The 12,991-nt window shown below is 39.2% G+C and overlaps 1 protein-coding gene across 1 annotated transcript in view; it reads left to right on the top strand.

The window, feature by feature from the left end:
• MYO5A (myosin VA) overlaps positions 1 to 12,991 on the top strand; it is a 137,172-nt gene that overhangs the window by 80,637 nt on the left and 43,544 nt on the right. The window contains exons 21-24 of the mRNA XM_052647266.1: positions 2,452 to 2,691; positions 3,675 to 3,923; positions 6,729 to 6,822; positions 9,078 to 9,226. Coding sequence (XP_052503226.1) covers positions 2,452 to 2,691; positions 3,675 to 3,923; positions 6,729 to 6,822; positions 9,078 to 9,226 — 732 coding nt within the window. The remainder of the gene's footprint in view (positions 1 to 2,451; positions 2,692 to 3,674; positions 3,924 to 6,728; positions 6,823 to 9,077; positions 9,227 to 12,991) is intronic.

The raw sequence follows: 12,991 nt of genomic DNA on the forward strand, positions 1-12,991 counted from the left end.
TAGGAGAAGGAAATTAAATAGGAAAATTGGCATTAATAGCTTTGCCACTCTGTGCTGCTTGAGTTTTTTTTAAATCGGAAAGCCTTCAGTTTGCCATCACTGAGTTTTACCCAGTTTGTCACTAGTCATCCAGATAGACAGGGGCTTCCCTCAGGATTCTGATGTTGAGTGAGAGCAAAGGATGTCCTGCTTCACTGCAGCATGATGCATGGTGACTGCACTTAGTGGGAACTGAAGGCTGCCTTGGCATTAGGAAAACAGCCCAAAGGTGCAGTCTTGAGTTAGCTGAAGACACTATATAGGTCTCTGAAACACCTATGTTTATTTTGCTGTTGTTTAGTTGCTAAGTCATATCTGACTCTTTTGGGGACCCCATAGACTGTAGCCTGCAAGGCTCCTCTGTCCAGGGGAATTTTCAGGCAATAATATTGGAATGGGTTGCCATTTCCTTCGCCAGAGGATCTTCCTGACACAGGGATCGAACCCATATCTCCTGCTTAGCAGGCTGATTCTTTACCACAGAGCCACAGGGAAACCCATGTTTATTTTGTATTTGATGACTTTAAACACAACCACTTATTTCTTTTGTATCATCTCGGATGGCATATGATTTCATTATTTTTCTCAGCTACATAACCTAAAAATAGGAACTGTTTTTTCAATGATCTTACCAAATTGCTACTATCTGAATAGACGGTTTCAGAGATTTTTTACACATTTAAAAAAAGTTTCATAAAAGATATATTGTATCCCTTTATCATAATCACTAGTGAGTACTTAAGTGAATATATTGTAACATTCACGTCACACAAGTTCAGTTCAGTTCAGTCACTCAGTCATGTCCGACTCTTTAGGACCCCATGAACCACAGCACTCCAGGCCTCCCTGTCCATCACCAACTGCCAGAGTCTACCCAAACCCATGTCCATTGAGTCGGTGATACCATCCAACCATTTCATCCTCTGTCGTTCCCTTCTCCTCCTGCCCTCAATCTTTCCAGCATCAGGGTCTTTTCAAATGAGTCAGCTCTTCGCATCAGGTGGCCAAAGTATCGGAGTTTCAGCTTCAACATCAGTCCTTCCAAAGAACACCCAGGACTGATCTCCTTTAAGATGGACTGGTTGGATCTCCTTGCAGTCCAAAGGACTCTCAAGAGTCTTCTCCAACACCACAGTTCAAAAGCATCAATTATTTGGCACTCAGCTTTCTTTATACTCCAACTCTCACACCCACACATGACTACTGGAAAAACCATAGCCTTGACTAGACGGAACTTGGTTGACAAACTAATGTCTGCTTTTTAATATGTTGTCTAGGTTGTTCATAACTTTCCTTCAAAGGAATAAGCGTCTTTTAATTTCATGGCTGTAGTCACCATCTGTAGTGATATTGGAGCCCCCAAAACTAAAGTCAGCCACTGTTTCCACTGTTTCCTCATCTATTTGCCATTTTATAAAATCAGTCTTGAAAGGACCTCAAAGTCTTGCTAGTTCAACCCTTCCTAAAATTTAAGAATTTTCCCATCATTCCTGAAAATTATTTGTACAATCTCTGCTTGATGGTCGTTAGTGACAAGAGATTTATCTCATAAGGATGAATGAGTGTTTATCAGTTTAGGGGAATATCTTTTTTTTAAGAAAACACATTATAAAATTAAGATCTATTTACTTTATCTTCCTTTTAGCTTTCCTTTTAAAGTTCTATCCCTACTACCTTTGAACCCCATGAGTGGATCTGTGCTACATTTGTAAAGCAATGGGAAATCCTCACTAGAGTGGTATTCCTCAAAAATGGCAAATGAGAGAATCATTTTTTTGTTTGTTTCTGGAGGGGAAATCAATAAATTAATAATAAACTTTGCAGTACCCAAAGTGTTGGTTTCAATAGCCTGCTTACCAACCATACCCTGTGTCCTCAAGCCAGAGACCTAATGCACAGTGATATGGAACCAGCAGTAAGGGTAGGGGGTAAATCTATTTTATTAGCACATGATTCACAGGGTATCAAGTTCTGTTTGTTTTCTGAAGGATAACTGGTTGCTTTTAGAAATCATGTAGTCATAAGAAACCTAATGCATTTTTCTTTCTTTTTAGATTAGTTTTCTATTTAGTAATCTGGTGCCTTTAGTTTTGATGGCTCTTGTGTGTATACTCTGTTTATCATCATACATAGACATGTAATCCCACATAGGACATGTGGATATAATACATGTTTTATATATGTTTCTCAAATTGCCTTTTAAAGATTACATTTCAATCATCTTTTAAAATAATTTGTGCCTCTATATATTTGTGATAAGTACACTCTACATAATACATTGTTGCTTCAGCTTTTCCGGTGTCTTTCCCTTTAGTTAATGTGTGGTTCTCAGACTGCATCCATAGGTTGATAGAGTTGAACATTGAGTGTAGTCCAGGGTTTGACATTTCTGGCACCTACCCTTCTCTCCAGATACTCCGTGAGCACAAAGCAGTCATCATTCAGAAGTGGGTCCGTGGCTGGCTGGCTCGCACCTACTATAGGAGGAGCATCCACGCCATCATCTACCTCCAGTGCTGCTTCCGACGGATGATGGCCAAGCGCGAGCTGAAGAAACTTAAGATCGAGGCCCGCTCTGTGGAGCGCTATAAGAAGCTCCACATCGGCATGGAGAACAAGATCATGCAGCTGCAGCGCAAAGTTGATGAGCAGGTGTGTTTTGAACAGCAGCCCTAAAAATGCAGCATGCCTAATGAAATACACTGGGATTATCTTCAGCATTGTCTCCTCTTGACTTTACCTTTCAGTCTCAGCAAAAAAAAGTAAAACAGTAGTGACATTAATGAGCATGGAAATAGTGACAAGCTCATAGGTAAGATTATAATTGCAAGGACCAAGGCAGGAAATTGTTTTTGAGAACACAGACAGGTTTACTAACAGTCCAAAAGGTTAGGACTGAAAGTCATATTTTACACAGCTCTTTCATCATTATCATTCAGTTATGTGTAGTGTATTGTTCCTTTTGTAGATGAGTTGTTTAGCACTGAGATGGCAAAAGAAGCAGGAAGATGTCCATGCTTCTGAGGAATCTGCAGTCTATTTGCAGAGATAACAGTTTGATATCTTACAGATAGTTATTACCAAGTAATATTTTAGCACCTGCAAATTATATAGGTAGTTAGTGACATAGAAATACTAATGATAACAAAGAAAAACAGAATGAAATAAAATTCATCAGAAAGGTTTTCTGAATGGGAGGAGTTTCCAGATGTTAAACAAAGAGATTTGTAAGACGTGATTTTGAGGCCGTTTTACTATTCCTATACATCACTAGCCAGCACATGGCTTTCAGTAGCACACTGATTTGTTTCTAAAAACAAATCTAGATTTTCCTATTCCTGGATTGAGAATCCGGAAAGAGAATTTAGTATGGTAACTCTCCTTGTGACTATGAGAGAATCACATCTATGTTGCTCATCTCATGTAAAACATAAATAATTGTGTCTGTTCTCTTTTGGTATCACTAAGAGGGTACTGGTTGTGTTACTTTAAATGTTGTCACTAGTATTTTGGTTAGAGGCTATATCAGTGCTGCAGTGACATAGCATGAATATGATGAATAGGCATGGTTTTCTCACCAAGTACAATTCATGGTGTGTATATTTACTTACTGTCACTCATGTGTGTGTTTAAAGAACAAAGACTACAAATGCCTCATGGAGAAACTGACCAATCTAGAAGGAACATACAACTCGGAGACCGAGAAGCTACGAAGTGATTTAGAACGTCTTCAGCTAAGTGAAGAAGAAGCTAAGATTGCTACTGGACGGGTCCTCAGTCTGCAGGAAGAAATTGCCAAGCTACGGAAAGACCTGGAACAAACTCGGTCTGAGAAAAAATCCATTGAGGAACATGCTGATAGATACAAACAAGAAACTGAGCAGGTAGGAGCTAATGTCCATATCCTCGTCTACTTCTTTCACAAAGATGTGCTGTCGTATTGACTTGGTTGGCCATTGTAGCTCAAGGTAGTTCTCGGTTGAAGGTAAAACACACATTTCAGTCGGTTGACTGTTCATCACTAGAGTTTTTCCCCAAGGAGTTCTTCGATATGCTGGATGAGTAGCTATAGGTCTTTTGGTAGAATGTTTTACTCTACCAAGAATAGAAGGAAAGCAGTATTATAAGAAGAAAACTGATGGCCAGTTACCTATTATACACTCTTTTTGTTGAATGTATAGATCTGTGTGGAGGCAGCCAGCTTAAGGTGATTAAGAAGTAAACTAAACAATAAACTGTCAGAAGCTAGGAATTTTTATGGAAACCTACATTAAGGCTGTTTTGAGAAGTCCACCAGAAATCCAAATGTCTGCACACTGGCCATAGTCAAGAACTGCTATGCAAAAAATAACAACAAAACTACTTACATACAGATTGACGAATGTTTCCACACTACAAATTTGTATTAACTTATATCAAAACTTTATTAAATATAGAAAACACGAAGGCTCTCAAGAAGTAATGAGGAGTATTGTTTAAACATAAGAAAAAATACCTCAACATAAGGCTTACTCGGAAAAAGTAATAGATTTTTAGAGATCCTACTAGTATTACCATGTTTAAATGAAAACAGAGCTGACTCTGTTGGCTGTAACTACTTCTGAACCTTAACAGCAGCTCATGCAGTAAGAACCTCTGAAGGAGCTTAGACAGTTCAGGTAAGATAGTGTCACTAACAAGATGGCAATCCTTCCATGATATTCAGGATCCTGATTAAAATAAACCTGTCTATATCTTCAGGTTGACTCTGTGTCTGGAAACAGTTTCCTTGGTAGCCCAGTCCATAAAAAATCTGCCTGCAGTGCAGGAGACCTGGGTTCAATCCCTGGATCGGGAACATCCCCTGGAGAAGGATTCAGTATTCTTCAGTATTCTTGCCTGGAAAATCATATGGAGAGAGGAACTTAGTGGGCTACCGCCCCTGAGGTCGCAAGAGTTAGACATGACTTAGCAACTAAACCACCATCAATATATGTTACTTTGACATGGCAAGCTTGTTCTATTGAATATATATCCAATGAGATACTCTTGAGGTTTAGGATCTGTCTTTCTCATTTTCTCTCTTTCTCAATCTCTTTTTTCCCCATTTCTTGAGTCCCTGAAAGCTTCCAAAATTCCTTAGAAACTATAGAGTATTAACTTGGTAGGGGTATCCTCTTTTCCTTTTCACAGTCAAATTCATACCTTTCTAGTAGATAGAATAGTATACCCAAACATATTCAGATTTCTCCTTTCTTCTTGTTTTATTATCTGCGGCTTTCACAGGGATATCTATAGGCACTACCATTAAGTCTTTTAGATGGAGTGTGGTAATGAAGAATGGAAACATTTCCCTGGGAGAGCTAGCCTTGTGGTCAGGAAAGCTGCATTGCCAGTCAGCCTGATCAAGGAGCCTAGAAGGTCCAGAGAGCTGTGCTTCTTAACCAGGAATGTGTATCAGAATTGGCTGGAGAGTTTTTAAAAAAGATACCTGCCCAAGCTCTGGGAGTGTGGGTCGGACACATTTATTTTGAAAAAGCACAACAGGTGATTGGTTGCATAGCCCTGACAAAGAGCGGCTTCTCTCAAGAGCACCCAAAGAACCCAGCCTTTGTACTGAGAGCAGACCTTCTCAGGAAGAGACTGGACAATCAGAAAGAGCACCTCCTGGCCTGATGTCCGCCGTGGCTCAGTGCTGTAACTTCAGTTCTCTGTTCTTCAGGGATCCTTTGTCACAGCCCGTTGTCTCCATCGCTGAACTCTTCATACGTTCTCTTTATTACTAAAGCTGTACCTTTAAGAGTTCTATAAACTTACACTTACAGAAAGAAATTCGCATTTCACTTATTCAGGTTTCACTTCAGCACACATTCTATTACAAAGCTAAACTATATAAATTATCAACTTTGCAAAGTTACCTTTGGTTTTGATTTTTGCCTCCTGAGAATCCTTATCTAACCAGGAACCAGAAAGTTAAAAGGTCAACATTTTTTTTATTGTGGTAAAATATGCTTATATGTAACTTTAAATTTACTATTTTAATTGTTTTGAGTGTAAAGTTCTATGACATTAGTTATAGTCACATAGTTGTAAGGCCAATGCTTAAATGTGGAATAAGTTAACAACCTTGCAAAACTCTTAAAAGGAGATGAAAGTAAAATTCAAGACAGAGAGCAGGGAGCTTTGGAAGGCCTTCAGTGGATTTCATACTTTTCTCGTCCTCTGTAATCTCTCTGTTGAGTCTTGGGTACACATAAGCATTGTGTGAGGCTGTTGGGGTGAAAGGGCGTTATCATTACTTTAAGAGCAAATGCTTACTAGGTGTCAGGCAATTGGTAAATGCTCAAGGTACAAAGTAAAACAACAACAGCAAATCATCTTTGTCCTCTAATAATTTCTAGTCAATCAGGGAAGTAAAAGTAAATCATTTATAAGGGCTATAAAGAGGCATTTACAGGGTTCTGTAGCAGTCCAATGGAGAGACATATAATTGGAAGAAGTTTCTGGGAAAGCTTTCTGGGGGTAATGCCTGAACCAAGTGCTTTCTGGGAGGTAATGTTTGAACCAAGTTTAAAGGATGACTGAATATAACTCAGCAAAGAAGTGAGACAGTGAGACATGGAAGGAGTGACTACTGTGTGGTCTTTGTGTTCAGTATCAGGTTTCCTCTGTCTGTTGCAGCCATATCAGTTTATTGTTTCATTTTATAGCTGGTGTCAAATCTGAAGGAAGAAAATACTTTGCTGAAGCAGGAAAAAGAGGCCCTCAATCACCGTATCGTGGAGCAGGCTAAGGAGATGACAGGTAAGGCTCATGTGGGCCCAGCCTACTGCACTCCAAACAACCTGAGACCAAGGGTTTGTAAGTTACAACTTTGCTTGTTTAGGCTGGCATCAATAAGGTTTCAGAGTTCCAGAGGCAGGCACTCTAAATAATTGGTTGAATTAGTTGGTGAATTTGTAAATCGTATCTCCCTGTGTACAAATATGAATTCATGCTTAGTCAATATTGTATATAACTTAAAAAAAATAATTGTATGTATGATTTATAGCTTATAGGAGTCCTCTTGATTTAAGACAAATTATTGAGCTAAAATGTATATTATAGGAGTATATGTATCTGTGTATATTATTGATTTTGCTAAATGAATGAATACTAATTTCCTAAGATCACCCACTCTTTGCCATCTTAAAAAAAAAAAGACACTGACTAGAGGTAGACATTTATTTGCTGTTGGTAAGATAAATTAAAATGGTGATAATTTACAAGAAATCCACATATACATAAACATGAGATAAGATGTATATCTAAACTACAGCAATTGGTGGTAGAAATAAAAAGGAAGGGTAGGTTAGAGTGAAAATATATGAAAAGAATTAACATTATTCTCATTTTTGATATGGTATTCAAAAGAGGAGCAAAAATTTTCTAAAGTGTCGCAATGAGTTATCAAAACAATAATGTGTTATTAGTAATGAGGAAATTGAGGAAAACAAGTCTCTGTTTATGAGGCAAATCAATTAAAATTTGGATGTTAGCTAGGGTCTCCAGATAGAGATGATCTGAAAGCAAAATGAGATTAAAGTGAGAACCCTCAGGGGTTTTCCCCACACCGTACCCTTCTTCCCAATTAAAGGGAATACTGCATAGAAAAGAGAAGAAAATCTGGAGTTCATAGGATAGTCATAAAAAAGCGATAAGGTGAAGAAAAAGAGTCATAAAAGAAAGTTAGGACGGAAGGAGAAAACAGTCACTGAAGACATGGAAAGAAGGTTGCTAGGATGCAGAATATAGTGGAAGAATCCAGAATGATGAGAATTCTTCTAGGAAAATAGGAAATGTTATTTGATACTAAAGAGAACAAAACAAATAACAGTGGATTTGCCTAGGAAAATTTGTTGGTAGCCTTGGGCAGCTTCCCACAAACTTGTGAGAATAAAAGGCAATTTATAGAATGTTATTGGAGAAGGCAATGGCACCCCACTCCAGTACTCTTGCCTGGAAAATCCCATGGATGGAGTAGCCTCGTAGGCTGCAGTCCATGGGGTCGCTAAGAGTCGGATACGACTGAGCGACTTCACTTTCACTTTTATAGAATGCTGTATAGAGAAAAAATTCTTTCATTCATTTATTTGCAAATTATTAAAGCTCTGGGACAGGGGAACACTGTGGAGGCAGTCGTGACAGGACACTGGGAAGTCCTTGCCCTCGTGGAGCTGACAGATAAAGAGATGGTGAGCAACAGAAGCAGGCAGGACAGATTAAGATACAGCCACAAAATATGAGGTGGGGAGCCCAATATTTATAAATGTGGCTGGTTCAGCTCATTGAGAGAAAGCACATGGCTGAGATTTAAGGCTTTTTTATTGATACTTTGATCTGCAATCACGGGCTAGTCTCCAGTCTCCAAGCGATGTCCTATCTACATGCCAGCCACTAGCGATAGAGAGGGTAGAGTGAGGCGAGTAAATGGAAAAGTCCAGTCCCCGGCCGCACATAGGAGTGGTGGCAACAGAGGACCAGGTACGGCCAGTTAGCTGAACAGAACGGAAGGAGTAACAGGACAAGGGCCTTCGCAGTGCTGGGAAATTGTAAGACCAAAGCCAGGGACTGAGAGATGAGTAGAGAGACTCTGGAGAGCAGGACAGCTGGGTCCTCTGAGAAGTCACTGTTCCCCTAGCGGCCTGAGGAATGTCTCTAACTTTTTCAACAAAAGAATTTTATGAGTAGCCTGAAACAGAATACTATTGGAATAAAAAAGTATATACTTCTAGTTACTAAATGCTGATTAGAGGAAGTTATCAAGAATGTGCTATAACCAATGAATAAACTAGTTCTGTTCATGGAAGAACATGATAGATGATTGTTGTTATTAATAAATTATTTTATTCTTTGGTCATGATATTTTCTGTTTCCCTACCTCCACTAAGATACTCTTCATAGGTCATAGTGCTGCTAAAAGTAGAACCCCTCCCAAAGACTGTAAGGCAGTGCCCATGGTTTTATTCTTGCATTTGTGAAGCTGTCTTTGGTATGTTTTTCTCTCTCTCTTCTTTCAGAGACTATGGAGAAGAAGTTAGTAGAAGAAACAAAACAACTGGAACTCGATCTTAATGATGAAAGGCTGAGATATCAGAACCTTCTGAATGAGTTTAGTCGCTTGGAAGAACGCTATGATGACCTCAAGGAAGAGATGACTTTGATGGTGGTGAGTCAAATACTTTTGCCCATTTTTATAAAAAATTTCCCTGGTTGCTCAGAGGATAAAGCATCTGCCTGCAATGCAGAAGACCTGGGTTCGATCCCTGGGTTGGGAAGATCCCCTGGAGAAGGGAAATGGCAACCCACTCCAGTATTCTTGCCTGGAGAATCCCATGGACAGAGGAGCCTGGCGGGCTGCAGTCCGCAGGGGTCACAAAGAGTCGGACACGACTGAGTGACTTTACTTCACTTCACTTCACTTCACATGTGTGCAAAACTAGACAGAATAGTAGCATAAACCCCCATGTACTCCATGTACTCATCACTCAATTCCAAAATAGTCATCACATTTCTGTCTCCCATTCTAACCTATATCACACTCCGTCCAATGGATTGGATTGTCTTAAAGAAAATCCCAGGAATCGCATCACTGTATTCATAAATAGTTTTATAAACTCAAACACTTTGAAGACTAGACTATAAGTCAGTATTGCTGGACTTTGTTTATGTACTGTATGACAATGTAAAATTTGCTTATAAAGCAAATATTTATAAGGTCAAGTATTTTCTCAGTAGTTTTTGTAATTTCAAAGGCATATTCCTAAACAAAGAAAATTCATCTGCTGTTTGTAATAAATTGTCTTACCTATTTCATGGACTCTTCTGCATCTGGACGAGTACTTTTTGTACTTTTGATAGTGCTGCACACCATCCCTGGTCTACTTATTCTGATATCAGGAAACAGAGTTCCCTGACACTCTTGTTCCTGCAACTATCAGCCTTAAATGTAACCTAATAGCTGAGACATTATTTTGCCAACAAAGGTCCGTCTAGTCAAGGCTATGGTTTTTCCAGTGGTCATGTATGGATGTGAGAGTTGGACTGTGAAGAAAGCTGAGAGCCGAAGAATTGATGCTTTTGAATTGTGGTGTTGGAGAAGACTCTTGAGAGTCCCTTGTACTGAAAGGAGATCCAACCAGTCCATCCTACAGGAGATCAGCCCTGGGTGTTCTTTGGAAGGACTGATGCTAAAGCTGAAACTCCAATACTTTGGCCACCTCATGCGGAGAGCTGACTCATTGGAAAAGGCTCTGATGCTGGGAGGGATTGGGGTCAGGAGGAGAAGGGGATGACAGGATGAGATGGCTGGATGGCATCACTGACTCAATGGACATGAGTTTGAGTGAACTCCGGGAGTTGGTGATGGACAGGGAGGCCTGGCGTGCTGCAATTCATGGGGTCACAAAGAGTTGAACACGACTAAGCAACTGAACTGAACTGAATAGCACAAATGGCCAGAAATGCCCTGAAATATTTGCTATAAAACACAAGATAATTTGGATGGGTGTGGTCAAGATGGCAGAAGAGGAAGACCCTGTGCTCAACTCTTCCCACAGGCATACCAAAATTATGACTATTTTCAGAGCAATTGTGTATAACAATGACCTGAAGACTAGCAGTGTTAAAGTGCTGTTAAACTGCTGCTCTCTATATTCCAGCAAATTTGGAAAACTCAGCAGTGGCCATAGGACTGGAAAAGGTCAGTTTTCTGTCCAATCCCAAAGAAAGGCAAATGCCAAAGACTGTTCAAACTACCAGATAATTGCGTTCATCTCACATGCCAGCAAAGTAATGCTTAAAATTCTCCAAGCTAGACTTTAACAGCACCTGAACTGAGAATTTCCAGATGTTCAAGCTGGATTTAGAAAAGACAGGGGAACCAGAGATGAAGTTGCCAACATCTGTTGGATCATAGAAAAAGCAAGAGAATTCCAGAGAAACATCTACTTCTGCTACATTGACTACACTAAAAACTTTGTGTGGATCACAACCAACTGTGGAAATTGTTCAAGAGATAGGAATACCAGACCATCTGACCTGCCTCCTGAGAAATCTATATGCCAGTCAAGAAGCAACAGTTAGAACTGGACATGGAACAACAGATTGGTATTAAATTGGGAAAGGAATATGTCACGGCTGTATATTGTCACCCCACTTATTTAACTTCTATGTAGAGTACATCATGAGAAATCCTAGGCTGGGTGAAGCACAAGCTAGAATCAAGATTGCCAGGAGAAGTATCAATAACCTCAGACATGTAGATGATACCACCTTTATGTCAGAAAGCAAAGAACTAAAGAGCCTCTTGATGAAAGTGAAAGAGGACAGTGAAAAAGCTGGCTTAAAACTCAAATTCAAAAAACTGAGATCGTGACATCTGGTCCCATCACTTCATGGCAAATAGATAGGGAAACAATGGAAACAGTGACAGACTTTACTTTCTTGGGCCCCAAAATCACTGCAGATGGTGACTGCAACCATGAAATTAAAAAATTCTTGTTCCTTGGAAGAAAAGTTATGACAAACCTAGACAGCATATTAAAAAGCAGAAACATTACTTTGTATACAAAGATCTGTCTAGTCAAAGCTATGGTTTTTCCAGTAGTCATGTATGGATGTTAGAGTTTCATAAAGTAAGCTGAGCACTAAAGAATTGATGCTTTTGAACTGTGGTGTTGGAGAAGACTCTTGAGAGTCCCTTGGACTGCAAGGAGATCAAACCAGTCAATCCTAAAGGAAATCAGTCCTGAATATTTACTGGAAGGACTGATGCTGAAGCTCCAATACTTTGGCCACCTGAAGTGAAGAACTGACTCATTAGAAAAGACCCTGATGCTGGGAAAGATTGAAGGTAGGAGGAGAAGGAGATGACAAAGAATGAGATGGTTGGTTGGTATCACCAATTCAATGGACATGAGTTTGAGCAAGCTCTGAGAGTTGGTGATGGACAGGAAAGCCTGGTGTGCTGCAGTCCATGGGGTTGCAAAGAGTTGGACACTACCGAATGAGTGAACTGAAGACTAGCAGAAATTATTTCATGCAACTAAAGATATAAAAAAGGAACCTCAACAAAATAGGTAGAAGATTAAAGGATACACAGAACAAAAAGATGTAAAATATGATGGCAAAAACACTAACAGTGGAAGAGGAACTAAGAATGCATGGTTGTTATAATGTTTTGAACTCAAGATCATATTTAAATAATTATATATGTGTGTGTATGTACATGTAAATGATTGAACCTCCTTTATTATTGCTTATATGATCCTTGTCGTAACCACAAACATAGATATACATACATATAAAAAGAGAGTAATCTAAATATAATAGTAAAGATAGTCATCAAATCACAAGGGAAGAAAGAAAGGAACCAAAAGGAGCTATACTAACCAGAAAACAACTAACAAAATGGCAGTACGTACATACCTATCAATAATAGCAGTGTATTAGACTAACTGCTGTAATCAAAAGACATAGAGTGGCAGAATGGATAATGGAAACATGACATAAAGACGCGCGCACACACACACACACACCTGTGAGAGAGTCACGTCAGTTATAAAGACACACAGAGACTAAAAGGGAGAGAATGGAAAAAAGGTATTCCATGGAAATGAAAAGACAGCTGGGATGGCAAGACGAAATAAACTTTAAGACAAAGACTGTAACAAGAGACAAAAAAGGACATTACATAATAACAAAAGGATCAGTCCAACAAGAGGATATAATAGTGGTAAATATATGTTCACCCATCATAGGTGCATCTGAATACATACAGAAAATATTAACGAATGTAAAGGGAGAGATTGACAGTAACGCAATAATACTAAGGGACTTTAACGCCCCACTTCCATCAAAGGACAGATCATCCAAAAGATTGAGATCATATCAGTCATCTTTTTCCACCACAGTGCTATGAGAATAGAAATCA

The sequence above is a fragment of the Budorcas taxicolor genome, chromosome 10 (genome assembly GCF_023091745.1).
Source record: "Budorcas taxicolor isolate Tak-1 chromosome 10, Takin1.1, whole genome shotgun sequence".
Lineage (NCBI taxonomy): Eukaryota > Metazoa > Chordata > Mammalia > Artiodactyla > Bovidae > Budorcas > Budorcas taxicolor.